Below are 12,938 nucleotides of genomic sequence, written 5' to 3' on the forward strand. Positions count from 1 at the left end.
GACGGCAGAGCGCAGCCCTGTTGGCTCTCCATCCTGTGAAATTCACCGTTCTACTTTTAGACCAGCCAGTCCCCAGTGGCTCAGCTCTTTTGCCTGGCAGCCGTTCACCTTCGCTGGCACCAGGTAAATGCGGCGGTCAGTTGGCGAGACACTAGTGCCATGCAAGGCTTGTTGACTTGTCAGTCATCGCGGCCGCAGGGGCAGACAGGCCAGAGAGTGTGAGGGAGCCGGTGCCTCTAAAGTCAGTCATTCAGCGTGTTCTGCTCCTGGCTTCCTGATGTGGACAGAGAGCAGGCAGCAGAGCTCTGTTAAACAGCAGATGTTTTACACTGCGGCCGTTACCCTCATTTCCTGGGCGGAGAGCTCCTCGCTCTATTAGACGAGTAACAGGAACCAGAAAAAAGAAGAGTAAGAGGGGGGAGAGAGAGAAAGAGAGAGAGAGAGAGAGAAAGAGACAGAGGGAGGGAGTGCAGAAAACACAGAGAGAGAGAGAAAAGTTAGCTGAGCGCGGAGCTCCCACAAATCACTTTGTCACCAGCAAGCTCTGACAAGCACCAGGAGAGAGGGAGCTCGTAGAGAGAAAGGGAGGCAGACAGGGAGTTAAATAGAGGGAGAGTGTGAAAAGGGAGAAGACACGGGAGGAAAGGTGTGAAGGAACTGCACAGGGGCTTAAAGGAGGAGATACCGATGGATGGATAGAGGGAGGAGAGGATAGAGACGAGACTGCAGTCCGATCCCCAAGAGCTGAGAGGGATTGTTACTCCGGCTACTGCTGTTGTTACTGCTGCTGTGTCAACCTGAGGTCTGCTTGGTACACTCATTTTCAGAATCGGTGTGTTAAACGTGTTAAATTTTGTTACAGGAGGAGAGTGTTTCAGTGACTGAGGGAGGGTTCTGCTGTTTTGTGTTGTTTTTTTTCTGATAGCATCACTGTTTGAGTTGTTTTCACCTCAGGCTCTGTCTATACAGAGTGTTGAACGTTATCGTATTATCGCGGGTGAGAATGAGGACATAGTTACATAGAGATAGCTGCTTCGTGTGTAGAGTAAGTATTATTTTGAGGTGTTGACAGCATTTTCATGTGAACTGCTGCTTTACACAGATCACATGCTGTTATTGCTAAAAAAGAGGTAGTCAGAGCAGGGAACCATAAATGTTTGTCTGATGTGTTTTTGTGTACAGACTTTCTGCTTACTGGCTTGACTGCTGTTGTTTGCACACTATTGTAGAGTAAGTAAACGCAAGTGAGAGTCAGAAATACTGTATTTTCTCTCCCTGCACCTCGGATATCTGATTAACTCTGAGCTGACTCAAGTCCCCCGAGAGATTTATCTGGCCTGTGAAGGAAGCCGGAGGTCATCTGATCAAACTTCAGAGACAGAGATATAGGAAGGCCAGTTTTTTTCCACTTTGAGAAGAGGATACGTCCTCGTTCATTTCTCCTCCTTGGAAACGGTTCGAGAGGGCACACTCGACAGCACATGTGCATACAGGACCGAACTTAACAGAGACAGCAATAATTCCTTCGTGATCTAAAAAAAGAGACCTTGTGGGTCAAGGAGGAAAGGAAGCGGTGACTTGGGCTCTGCCAACATCACTCTTCATTTTGTCGAGTGTTACACAGGCAGTTCCCCTTCACACTCACTCTGCTGGTCTCTGGGGTCATGTAAAGAGAAACTACATAGCAGTGAGCTGACACGTGGAACTGTATATATTTGCCTGCAGAGACACAGGATTGAATTCACATTGCTAGACCGGGGGTTGAAATAATATCGAAAACACATCGGTCTCTGAGTAACGCCGGCTCTGTGAGGTGGCTTGGGTTGTGGTAGATTGTTTTGGACTGCTGACTGCTGTAATGGTCTTCTGAGTCTTGGGGGCGCTGTCTGTGTGTGCATGTTCTCTCGGGCTGTATTTGCATTTGACAGCTCCGTTCTGGGCTCGCTTCGGCGTCTGGGACGTCATTGTGTTACCTGCGGCTGAGTCAGAGGCTGGCTCATCACTCGATGTCTGCCTGCCTGCTGGGATTCTCCCCTCCTGCTTCTACGCAAAGAAGGCAGAGGTGTTAGGTGGTTTTCACAGCAGCAGCGACAGCAGCGGCACCAGCAGCCTCTCGGAGCGACTGAACCTCCAGTGCTCTCCACACTGCTTTAATTGTTCTGCCGCCTGTAAACACGTTGCGTCAGTCGCACCTCTCCACGGAGTGATTCACTGTTCCCTAAGCATCCCGGGTCGGAGGCAGGCGGGGAGGGAAGAGGTGAGGGGAGACTCGCTGAGAAATCGAGTACAGAAGAGCCGCAGCAGTCAGGTTGGCACCATGAGGCTGGCGTGCTTGGCGATGCTGGCCGTGTGCGTGGTGGGCAGCGTGAGCGGCATGTCTACGTGTAAGACGGTGGACCTGGAGCTGGTGAAGAAGAAGCGCATCGAGGCCATCAGGGGCCAGATCCTCAGCAAACTGCGGATGCCCAAGGAGCCGGAGCCGGAGCAGGCCGGAGAGGGGGAGCAGATCCCCACCAACCTGCTGTCCCTCTACAACAGCACCGAGGAGATGCTGAAGGAGCAGCAGTCCGAGCCCGAGCCCATCTCCACACAGCAGGAGGAGGAGGAGTACTTCGCCAAGGAGCTGCACAAGTTCAAAATGAAGGAAGGTGAGTACCAAATAGCTCAGGACTATAATACATCACTCATAAAAATATACGCATCGGTGCGCACGGGCACGCATAGTCAAGAATAGAGGCAACTGCTGATGGTTTAACTACTGCACTAGGACTGTGACTTTATGATTTATCACCCCACATTTCCAATGTACGCTAAGGCTCACTGCTCAAGGCTCACACACACGTGGAAGCATACTTACACACACAGGCACACACAGAATCCTGGAGACGCATTGGTAGTTTCCATTAAAAAAATCTGGTCATGGTTCAGTTCTTGTATTAACAGTTGCTGAAAGTCCACCTGTGATGCAAAACAACGTCACTACGACATTGACTGATTGCTCCTGAAAGTATATGTTGATAAATCAGTGCAGCACACTAACTTTCTTGTCCACTGGCCACAACACCCACAAACAACCACACAATTCACCAGCCAGCTAGGTTTTTAGAATAGAACAGGACCTCTTAATAGCAAAAAATCGAAGGAGCGCTAGCTGGTAGCAGAAATGTCAATGGCAGAATGTGATCAACAGGTGCTTTTCGGAATGGGAATTAAAAGAATGTATTAAAAACCAAAGAGGGTCCAAGTTCATAAGTACCTCTTTATGACAGTTGGTTACCTGCTAAAGCGGCTTGTAGGGTAGACAGACTTACCGGCTACAGACAAAATTAACCAGCATTTGCCCAATGGCTGGTGTCAACTCCAATTCCTGCCAGAAATTCACTCAACATGTGAAACCCATTCTGATCTCCACCCAACATCTTCAGGCAGCTTGAGAGGTTCAGAGATCACAGGCGTAAGAAGTTACAGGACTCTGTGTTGCATCTGTTCTGATGCTCTGCGTTGCTCTCATGGTATCCATGGCATTTTTACTGCTCCATTGTTTGTTTGGCCAGCCTGCATTTGTTGTTTGTTTAGCCAAGTGGTCTTTGGCTGTAATTGCGAAATGACTCCCAAGCTTATTATACTAAACATATTTTTTTGGTTTTGTTTCTTTGCTCCATTGTTCTGTACAGGCCTATTCTGCTCACTCTTTCAGGCAGGCATCATCACTATCCCTCCTTTTATCCACCACTTCAAAGGAAAGACTTGAGTGGATGGACCATGTTCAGGAGCGTACACACCAAAGAGAGAACAAAAGAACCTTGAAAATGGAGGGCATGGTTTTGTTCTGCTTAGATGGGAGCCAAAGAACAGGAGGGAAAGGAGAGAATATGGGATAAGAGAAGACATGCAGTGCACTCCTTCACCCTCACCCTGTCTCATTCCCTCTCTTTCTTTTTCTTTTTTTCCTCCCTGTCCCTCGGGGATTGGGGCTTTCCTGTAACTTGAGTATTGGGTTCTCCCTGCATTACCCTGTCACTTGTTCTCCCTCATATCTCTTTCTTTTTCTCTGACCACATTCTGTCTCTCTCTCTCTCTGTTTCTCTGTAGGTCTCTCTGTCCAGCTCTTTCTCTCTCTCTCTTCCCTCTCTTTCTCTCTCTCTCTCTTCCCTCTCTTTCTCTCTCTCTCTCTGGTTAGCTTCCTGAGCTTATTATCAGTGTGTTTGCAGTGTGTTTGTGACAGGGCAGCTTGGCAGGAAGGAAGGCAGGCTGATAGCCACTGAGATCGTGAGTGACTCAGGTCCGGTGCAAGCAGTGCCCATGGGGAGCCTGTGTTTCCTACTGCTGTGGAAGGCCAGAGAACACCCATCCACTGTCTTAACCCTCAGCCTGGCTCTTTAAAACGCACTCATCTTCCGCACACTTGAAAAGAGGGAACGGCAAGTGTCTGAGTGTACGTGTGTGTGTGTACGTGTGTAGGCCTACGTGTACACAAGGCAGGAAAGAAAAATGTTTTGCAATTATTAAAAAAAAAAAGACAAGGGGGTGTGGGAGGCAACCAGAGTCCTGCTCTTCACTGAGAAAGACTGAAGAGCTCTGTTTGAACCAAGTAATTAAAACGGAATCTAACGGCAGAGCAAGGTTTCTATTTTCATTAGTATTCATCAGCAGCGTCATTTCAGCTTGTGGTTCCTTTTTATTGGACGACTCACACTTTCCTGATAACCCTGAACAGCCTACAGGGATGCATATTTGTGTGCACAGCATTTTATAACTTAATAGTTTTAGCCTCCATTATGGCAATTGTGCGGCGGATGAGGCCAAATTCCACTAGCCAGTTAGCAGTCATCCTTCCCTTGAAGCCCACACAAATTCACCTCTCCCATTTAACATGGGATCGGTCCAAAAGTAATTCAGCTTGCATACAGAGGGAACTATTTTCTCCTCTTGAATCGAGCCAGCAGAGGAGAGAATTGAGTTCAGTGCCTCGGTGCAGCATCGGTTATGATTTTATTTTCTTGAAGACTGATGAACCCGCTGCCATCGTGCTACGATGCGGCAGAGAAGTGATGGGGTCGGAGGCCGTGAGATGCAGGGTGAGGTGGGGAAAACGAGCAAGACGAGTGGGCCGTGGGAGGGTGGAGTCGAGCGTATGAAGGAGGCAGGTATTTAGCCTGTTGCTGGAATCTGGTTCCTCCCACTGGTAATTACAGAGCTGTCTCCCTACCTGTCACAACAGCTGTCCCCGGCTTACCTGGGGATAGGCCCTGGTTCAACACACAAATCCCCCCACACCCATGTTAGCACGCAGGGCTAGGGTGCTATCTTTCCCCACTATCTAGAAGAGCGGGGCCTGTTTTCATCCACACTCAGCCGAGCATGGAGAAGGAGTTTTACACTTTGTTCCCTGAAGTGCTGTATTTTGATCACATGAGCTGCCCGGTGATAGGCACTGCAGAAGCACTGCCTCCAGAAACAATGCACGCTGTGTTAATTGGAAAGTAGAAGTGATGATAAAGCTGCACCGTAATTACTGCACTGCAACCAATATGGCTCTTGGGGAAGTGACTTAATTTCCTGTTTCGTAAACACTTCTCTAACCCCTAACACATTTACCTCTGTTTGCTCTAACTCGCTCGAGCCGCTGACTTTTCCGAGCTTGGTGTTGCGTGGTACATCACTGCCAGGCCACGGCTATCCATATACGCTACTTTGACACTCTATATTTCCATTCATGCACCTTCAACCAAACATTTCAGCTCTGTCTGCTCTCTGGGCGGGTCCAGCAAAATGTCATCTCATTTCCCTTTACACTCCACACCAGCTCTTTTCAGTTTCAGTTTGGTGTTATTATAAGGAGTGAAACACGAGCTATGCTAGGATGGGGATGGTGATGTTAGTAAATGATTCACAGGCAGTCATGACGTATCTAGAGGACCCTGGTACGGCCTGGACCGACCAGGTACAGTAGAAGCATGCGAGGCCTGGTTCTGGCCCTGCAGCCGGAGCTGCTGTCAGAGAGTAATTACTGGAGCTGAGAACCGAGAATCCCGGCTTTGGCAGGCTGGGGCAGAGTAGGAGGTTTGGGCTCGGGCCAGACCCCAGGCTCCATTGATACACATACACATCTCCAGTTTCCCTGCCAACCCCCTCCACACACACACACACACACACACACACACACACACACACCTCCCTCCCATACTCCTAACACTATTCACATGTCTGTGTCTTATACTTGTACGAGTGCATTCTTCACTTTGCTGTGTTTTTTTTGCATTTCTCTTGTCTCTTGTTACACCTCCCCCCACCTCCCACCTCCCACCTCCCACCCCCAGTAACCGTTCCCATTCCGCCTCTCACTCTCTCTTTCTATATGATGTTTCACTCTTTATCTGCCTTGCTGCGCTTATCTCTGCAGGTCTCTGTCGGACTTAATCCTTCGTAATGGAAGGCTGGTAAATTTATGGCGTTAAAGCCGTCAATAGCTTGGCTCTGTTTTCTGTCCTCCTGTCATGTTATGGGCAGGCTCGGCAATAAATGTTGCTAATATGGGCAGTAATACAACAAAACACTCTCTATGGTCAACTTTACAACAGTTGGAATGGCTGTTTGTTTGGCTTCAGTTAAGATAATTGTGCAACACTTTACAATGGGTGTACTCCATTCTATGAATGTGAGTATTAAGCAATGAAAAAATATTGTAAGTGCAAAATAATGTTTTCTAGTAGTAGTAATGAACATTTCTGTAATACATAATGTATGCACAAAGTATAATGTACTAAAATAAGGACTTATAAAAAAGAGTTCCAGTTCCAGTACTTGAATAATGAATATTTATGAACACCCACCTAGTCAAAATGTCACAACTTGAGCATGCAATGATGCCTCAGATAAGTAGGCATGAGTCCTAGTTAGTAGTTAAGTTAGTAGTTATTATCACTACTAGTAGTAGGTAGTACTTATTTTGTTCACATTGTACATTCCAAGTACATTACTTATTATAGAGATTTTATTTAAGCACCTAACATAACTTTTCCTTTGGTTAATACACATGAATGAGGCCCTACATCGTCAGCGCCATCTAGGACGTAGTAGAGTATTATTTGATACCTATTCAACACTGTACAATATAGAATAGCTGTATAATAAAATATATAGTCAGTCAGTTGCCGGTTATATATATTATTTTCAGTCAGGAAGCTACTTTTATGCTTTTAAGCACACTGAATTTACTCTGAGGCTGGGTTTTAAAATAAAAACAAAAATTTTGATCAGGAGCATAATCAGAACAACTTCTATGTTTAAGAGTCAGATTCTCCTCGAATTGTTCCCATTAGTTCAAAGGTGATCCTCTCTTGTGCCCAGAGATAATAAAGTGGATAGGTCCATGCTATAAGTAGATACAGGCACACATGGTTCACATGGTGCTTTTCAGATTCTCCCGTCACAAATGCATCTATTCTGTATACTGTCACCCTCTGGCAGAAGGTAAAACATGCCACAAATCATTTATCCCAACCAGCATCAACTTTCTAAACAAGGACTCATAACTACTTTACATGTCATGTCTTGAATGGCCGTGTCTTGATCCGTGTCATGTGTATGCCAATGCCTACTACCGCAAAACAAATTTCCCTGTGGGAGGGAGTATTCTATTCTATTCACAGAAATATGCATGTTTAAGGTTCACTTAATCAGAACTTGTAATTTAATACACAGAAAAGGCATCATTGACATGAGGCCATCATCAGTTGACAGTTTTACAAATGATGCAGAAGATGTGAAAAGAAAAAAATGTAGAAAAATCTGTAAGTCTTCCCTTCCTTCTCTTGTCTCTATTTCTGATAGGAGACGTGTGGCAGTGAGGGAGGAGAGGAAAGTAGGAATATTAAAATGTTTGGGAAATACTAGACAGATTATTTTTGGATCTATTCCAGTGAGTCTTGGAAGTTGAAGGATTGTATCATATGGAGACTTGACATTGAACTGACAGAGATGAGAAGATTGACAATGAGCGCAACAATACAATTTCCCACATTTCTCTCTTCCTGCATATTGTGCTTATATCCAGAACCTCAATCATTCTCTGGGTTGAGTCTTATTTGTCAGTTTCCTTTCTTGATTGAACTCCAAAATAGTTGTCTGAAAAAGTTCCAAATCTCCAAATAAATATTTGCCCATTTTTCTGTAATGCAGGTAACAGCACTAAGCAGTATCACCAGATGCTGTTCAACATCACAGAGATGCGGGCGAGTGTGGGGAACTACCACCTGCTGACCAGCGCCGAGCTGCGGATGGTCATCAAGAGCACCGCGATAGCCTCGGAGCAGCGGGTGGAGCTGTACGAGGGCCTGGGCAGCTCGCCCCGCTACCTCGCCTCCCGCTTCATCACCAACGAGTCGAGAGACAAGACGCTGTCCTTCGTTGTGACAGAGACCATGCAGAAGTGGATCAAAGGGACTGGTGAGTTACTCTCATCCTCTGACCTAACAATGATCATCTTACATAAGATATGATCTGGATGGCTATATTAAATAATCTATTTTGTTATATTAAATATTCTATTTGATACTATTCTATACTCTATATATATATTCTATATTTGATACTATTCAATCTAACAGTTAGATTATATTCATTTTACAGATATCTATCTATCTATCTATCTATCTATCTATCTATCTATCTATCTATTTACAGTGCATTAGTACCAGTGTAGCATAGCTATGGTATAGAATATACTCTACATACTGTATATACTAAACTATAGTCTAGTACAGTACAGTGCAGTACAGTATAGTATAGTATAGAATGGCTTAGTATAGCATAATATAGCATAGCATAACATAGCATAGTGTAGTGTATGTAGTACAGCATAGTAGCATAATATAGAATTATATACTAGTATATTAGTATTCTATACTGTATTGATAGTATTACACTATTGTATATACAGGGGGTGGACAAAATAAGAGAAACACCACATGAAAACAGGACTTTTATTTTGAAGTCAACAAAGGCAGCTACACAGGCAAGCCATATTAAATAGAATGCCAATTAGCAGTATATGTCACCACTTTTATACAAAATACAATATTTTTAGCATTATCTAGTATTGCTATGACCTCTGTTTTTCTGTTTAATCCACTAGTAGCTCATGTGCAACGTCATGTGCAACCTCCAAACAACATTTACTCACATGGAAGCAGTCTTACATTACTCACTGTTGTGAATGTGTGTGTGTGTGTGTCTGTGTCTGTGTTGACCAGAGGAAGAGCAGGGTTTCCAGCTCAAGCTGTTCTGTGAATGCGGCCTGTCAACCGTGGACAGTCAGTTCAGTTTCACCATCTCTGGGCTCCAGACTGGAAGGGGAGACACAGAGATCCTGTCTAGGAACACGCAGAAGCCCTACATCCTGACCATGTCCATCCCTCAGAACAACAGCAGCCAGCTCACCTCGCGCAAGAAACGCTCCACGGGAACAGAGGAGGCCTGCACAGAGTAAGGACTCCTGTATATCTCACAATTTTCCACATTTCCTGGACAGTTTTTAAAGCTGCACTAGGCAACTTCGCACACTGGCGGCTCCAAATGGCAGCAAGCAAGTAACTGTTTGAAAAATTAGAATTTCAATACAGAGAAATCATGTAAGGTGACAGCGGTAAACTGCACACAGCACACCAACTCTACTGTTTAGGAGACAGTTTGGATTTCACTGTATTGTATTTGTGATTTAGGCTGATAAGATGGGTGTATTTTTACATAAACATCCTGCCTAGTGCAGCTTTATAACCCAGATTTAAAACCTACATGCATCTCAAAGTTATGAAGGGTAAAACAAAGTCAATGACTTATTTCCATTGTGATCACTGGTCTTAAAAATGTACTTGCTGCAACATTGTCTATGCTCTGAAAGATTTCTATGGCATTTCACTGCTCAAAACATCCACTTAAAGGACGTTTTCCCCTTTTCTCCCATGCAGCAGCACAGAGAGTTGCTGCGTGCGGAAGCTGTACATCGACTTCAGGAAAGATCTGGGCTGGAAGTGGATACACAGACCAAAGGGTTACCATGCCAACTACTGCATGGGGTCCTGCACCTACATCTGGAACGCTGAAAACAAATATTCCCAGGTACAGTGCGACACCTCTCTGTGGTGCACAGCCCACATCTTGTTACATGGTTGAATCAGCTATGGTGGTTTGGCCAGTTTAGACAGCAGTGCGACTAGAAATTTGATCTATTTACAAAATGGCTGTTTTGACCCGCTCCTCTGTGGTGTGTCCTCTCTTTGTCGGTTCCTGGTACTAGTGTTCAACCAATATGGCATCGGCATAATACCGGTATTATGCCAATAGCGTAATTGCAGATTTTGTGCCAGTAGTCAATATCTTTAAATTTGACCATTTCCATGCCAAAGTTTACAAGTATTCCATTTTTTTCTCATATTTTTTATTCTCATTAGGGTGGAAAAGCCTCTAAAACAACATTTAGACCATGAGACTCTAAAACTCTCCTCTGCACCTATTCAATAGTAGGGGAAACTCTGGGATACATGAGGCCTTTTAAATGAAGAATTAATTTACAAAAAAATAATTGAACAATTAAATGAATAAATAAAATAGCTTCACTGTAGCTTCACATCACTGAATAGCCGATATTTGATATTTAATAAAAGCCCAATATCATCCCTGTTTATTGACAAACTGATTCATCGGTCTAACCCCTACTAGGTGGCACTGTTACAGCACGGTGCGAGTCAACAAGACCCATGTCCTGACCTGGATCCTCTTTCTCTCTCTCTCTTTCTCGTAGCCAACAGACATGTTAGCCCTCTGCGATTTAGCCCCTGCCTGTTACAATTGGCAGAAGTCATGCCGGTGATGAAATTCTAAGTTCTGAGTTCTCTGTATTTGCCTCTCTCTCTCTCTCTCTCTCTCTCTCTCTCTCTCCAATATAATCGTTTACAGATCTTGGCCCTGTACAAGCACCACAACCCCGGAGCCTCTGCCCAGCCCTGCTGCGTACCCCAGACCCTGGAGCCGCTGCCAATCCTCTACTATGTGGGCAGGCAACACAAGGTAGCTACACCGCAGTCAAATTCATTCTGAGGTGAAGTGTTTACGGGACATTTTGTGTGACGGCAGCAGTTACGGACGGTTGATCATGTCGCTGTTGATTTTTCTCCTTTCAGGTGGAGCAGTTGTCCAACATGATCGTGAAGTCCTGCAAGTGTAGCTAAAAATACAACGTGGCCTACGGCTCTCTGGGAGTCTCTGGGGGTCTCTGGGGGTCCTGTCCCCTCCCCTCAAACATATTATGGACATATACAGACATGGAAGAAGTCGCGTCTGAGCCCACAGAGAGGAGCGTGTGAGAGAGATAGGAAGAGAGCAATGTAGGAGCGGAAAGGGGAAGAAAAAAAACAAACAAACATCAGTATCTTCATGGTCCAGCCTTGACATCCCTTCCTCCTGCAAGCCCTGCCCTTATCTGGGTTGCCATGTTTGAAGCCCACCAGAACATGGACTTCTTTTTATAGATATATAGATGATATTTTCTATGTGTATATATACTTTTTTTCTAGTGATAGCCAGGAAATATCTGTCTTGAAATGAATTAATTTATTTGTTATAGGACAGATCTGTAAAGAAGTGTAAAAATGTTTTCTTACAAAAAAAAAAAAAAAAGATGCCAAAGGACAGGAGGGACCAAACTGACTTCGACGGAAGGAACGCTTCTATTTTACAGACAGTCGTTCAGGACATTTTTTGTTTGCCACATCATCTTCCTAAAGAGGTCATACTCAAAGGTGCTGAATCCCAGGTCTGGGAAACGGTAGTTGGTGGGGTTTTCCTGGTTGGACCAGGTGTTTTCTGGATCAGCTCCACCATAAAGGACAGCAGACGGCCACGCTGCCAGCAGGGACGTCCCGCCTGGGGAAACTCCCACTGACTGAGAGGCTGCTGTCGCTGGCCAACTACCATAGCTACATGTTTCACCTGATCCGTCCATCACTTTTATGTTACTACCATGTGATTTTTACAATGCTCTGTCTGTGAATGTCAGCTTATCCTTATGAAGCCTCCCATGCTGTCAAAGCCATGAGTAATATCAGCGGTTGTAAGAGTGGTGACACCATGTTTATTTCCCCCCTGGGTTTACAGCCAGCTTGTTGTCTTTAGAGGGCTAGGGTTAGGGGATGTGGTTGTGGTGTTGGTTTTAGGGGAGTACCATTCAGACTCTGTGCACACATTCGCTGGTTTTTATTGCCTTAGTAAATTAGTGACAATTTATTGCCTTTTATCTAAGGACAAGTTTTTACTTTTGTCTGTAGTGTGATGCTCTCTTTGCACAATTCAGCTCTCTCTAAAGAGTTAATTCAGCTTCTATGATTTCAAATTTAGCAATAAAGCAAAAAGTGTTTGTTTTTTTTGGTATACCATATTGCACTTATTTTTTGGAAATTCTCCTTTCTTTGTAAATATTTTAAGAACTTGAAATAAACATTGATGTTAAATTATCACGTGAGTGTGGAAGACTTATTGTGAGTAAAATACAACCACATGGGATGTTTCTACTTGTCTGAGAGCTGTGTTGTGTAGGTGTGCGTATGTGTGTGTGTGCACACTTGTCGGTGCATGCTTGCATATGTATGTGTTTTTATTAAGTCAAGTGGAGTCAGCACAGTCTCATGAAATTTCATGAAATGAGCACAAACTGAAACGCAGATTACATGTTGTGGACACGAATAAGATGAAGATTATGTTCCTCCACCATGAAAGCATTGCATGCCGAAACCACAAACTGGGCACACCATTTTCATGCGTTCATCACATGAAAAGGTTAGCGTAGAGTTAATGTTAGCCAGCTAAAACTTTGGTGAAGGTTTTAGCCATGTTTAAATAAGAATTGCATGAGTTGGGAATTGAACCTAGGCCACCGGAGTTGA

The 12,938-nt window shown here is 44.6% G+C and overlaps 1 protein-coding gene across 1 annotated transcript; it reads left to right on the forward strand.

The window, feature by feature from the left end:
* Positions 1-1,883: 1,883 nt before the first annotated feature.
* Positions 1,884-12,509, forward strand: tgfb1a (transforming growth factor, beta 1a). The gene is made up of 6 exons (XM_071912529.2): positions 1,884-2,648; positions 8,182-8,448; positions 9,255-9,486; positions 9,969-10,119; positions 10,957-11,067; positions 11,181-12,509. The coding sequence occupies exons 1-6, from the start codon at positions 2,318-2,320 to the stop codon at positions 11,226-11,228; spliced, it is 1,140 nt and encodes a 379-aa protein (XP_071768630.1). The 5' UTR covers positions 1,884-2,317; the 3' UTR covers positions 11,229-12,509.
* Positions 12,510-12,938: the final 429 nt, after the last annotated feature.

Source organism: Centroberyx gerrardi, chromosome 6 (genome assembly GCF_048128805.1).
Source record: "Centroberyx gerrardi isolate f3 chromosome 6, fCenGer3.hap1.cur.20231027, whole genome shotgun sequence".
In the NCBI taxonomy this organism is placed as follows: domain Eukaryota; kingdom Metazoa; phylum Chordata; class Actinopteri; order Beryciformes; family Berycidae; genus Centroberyx; species Centroberyx gerrardi.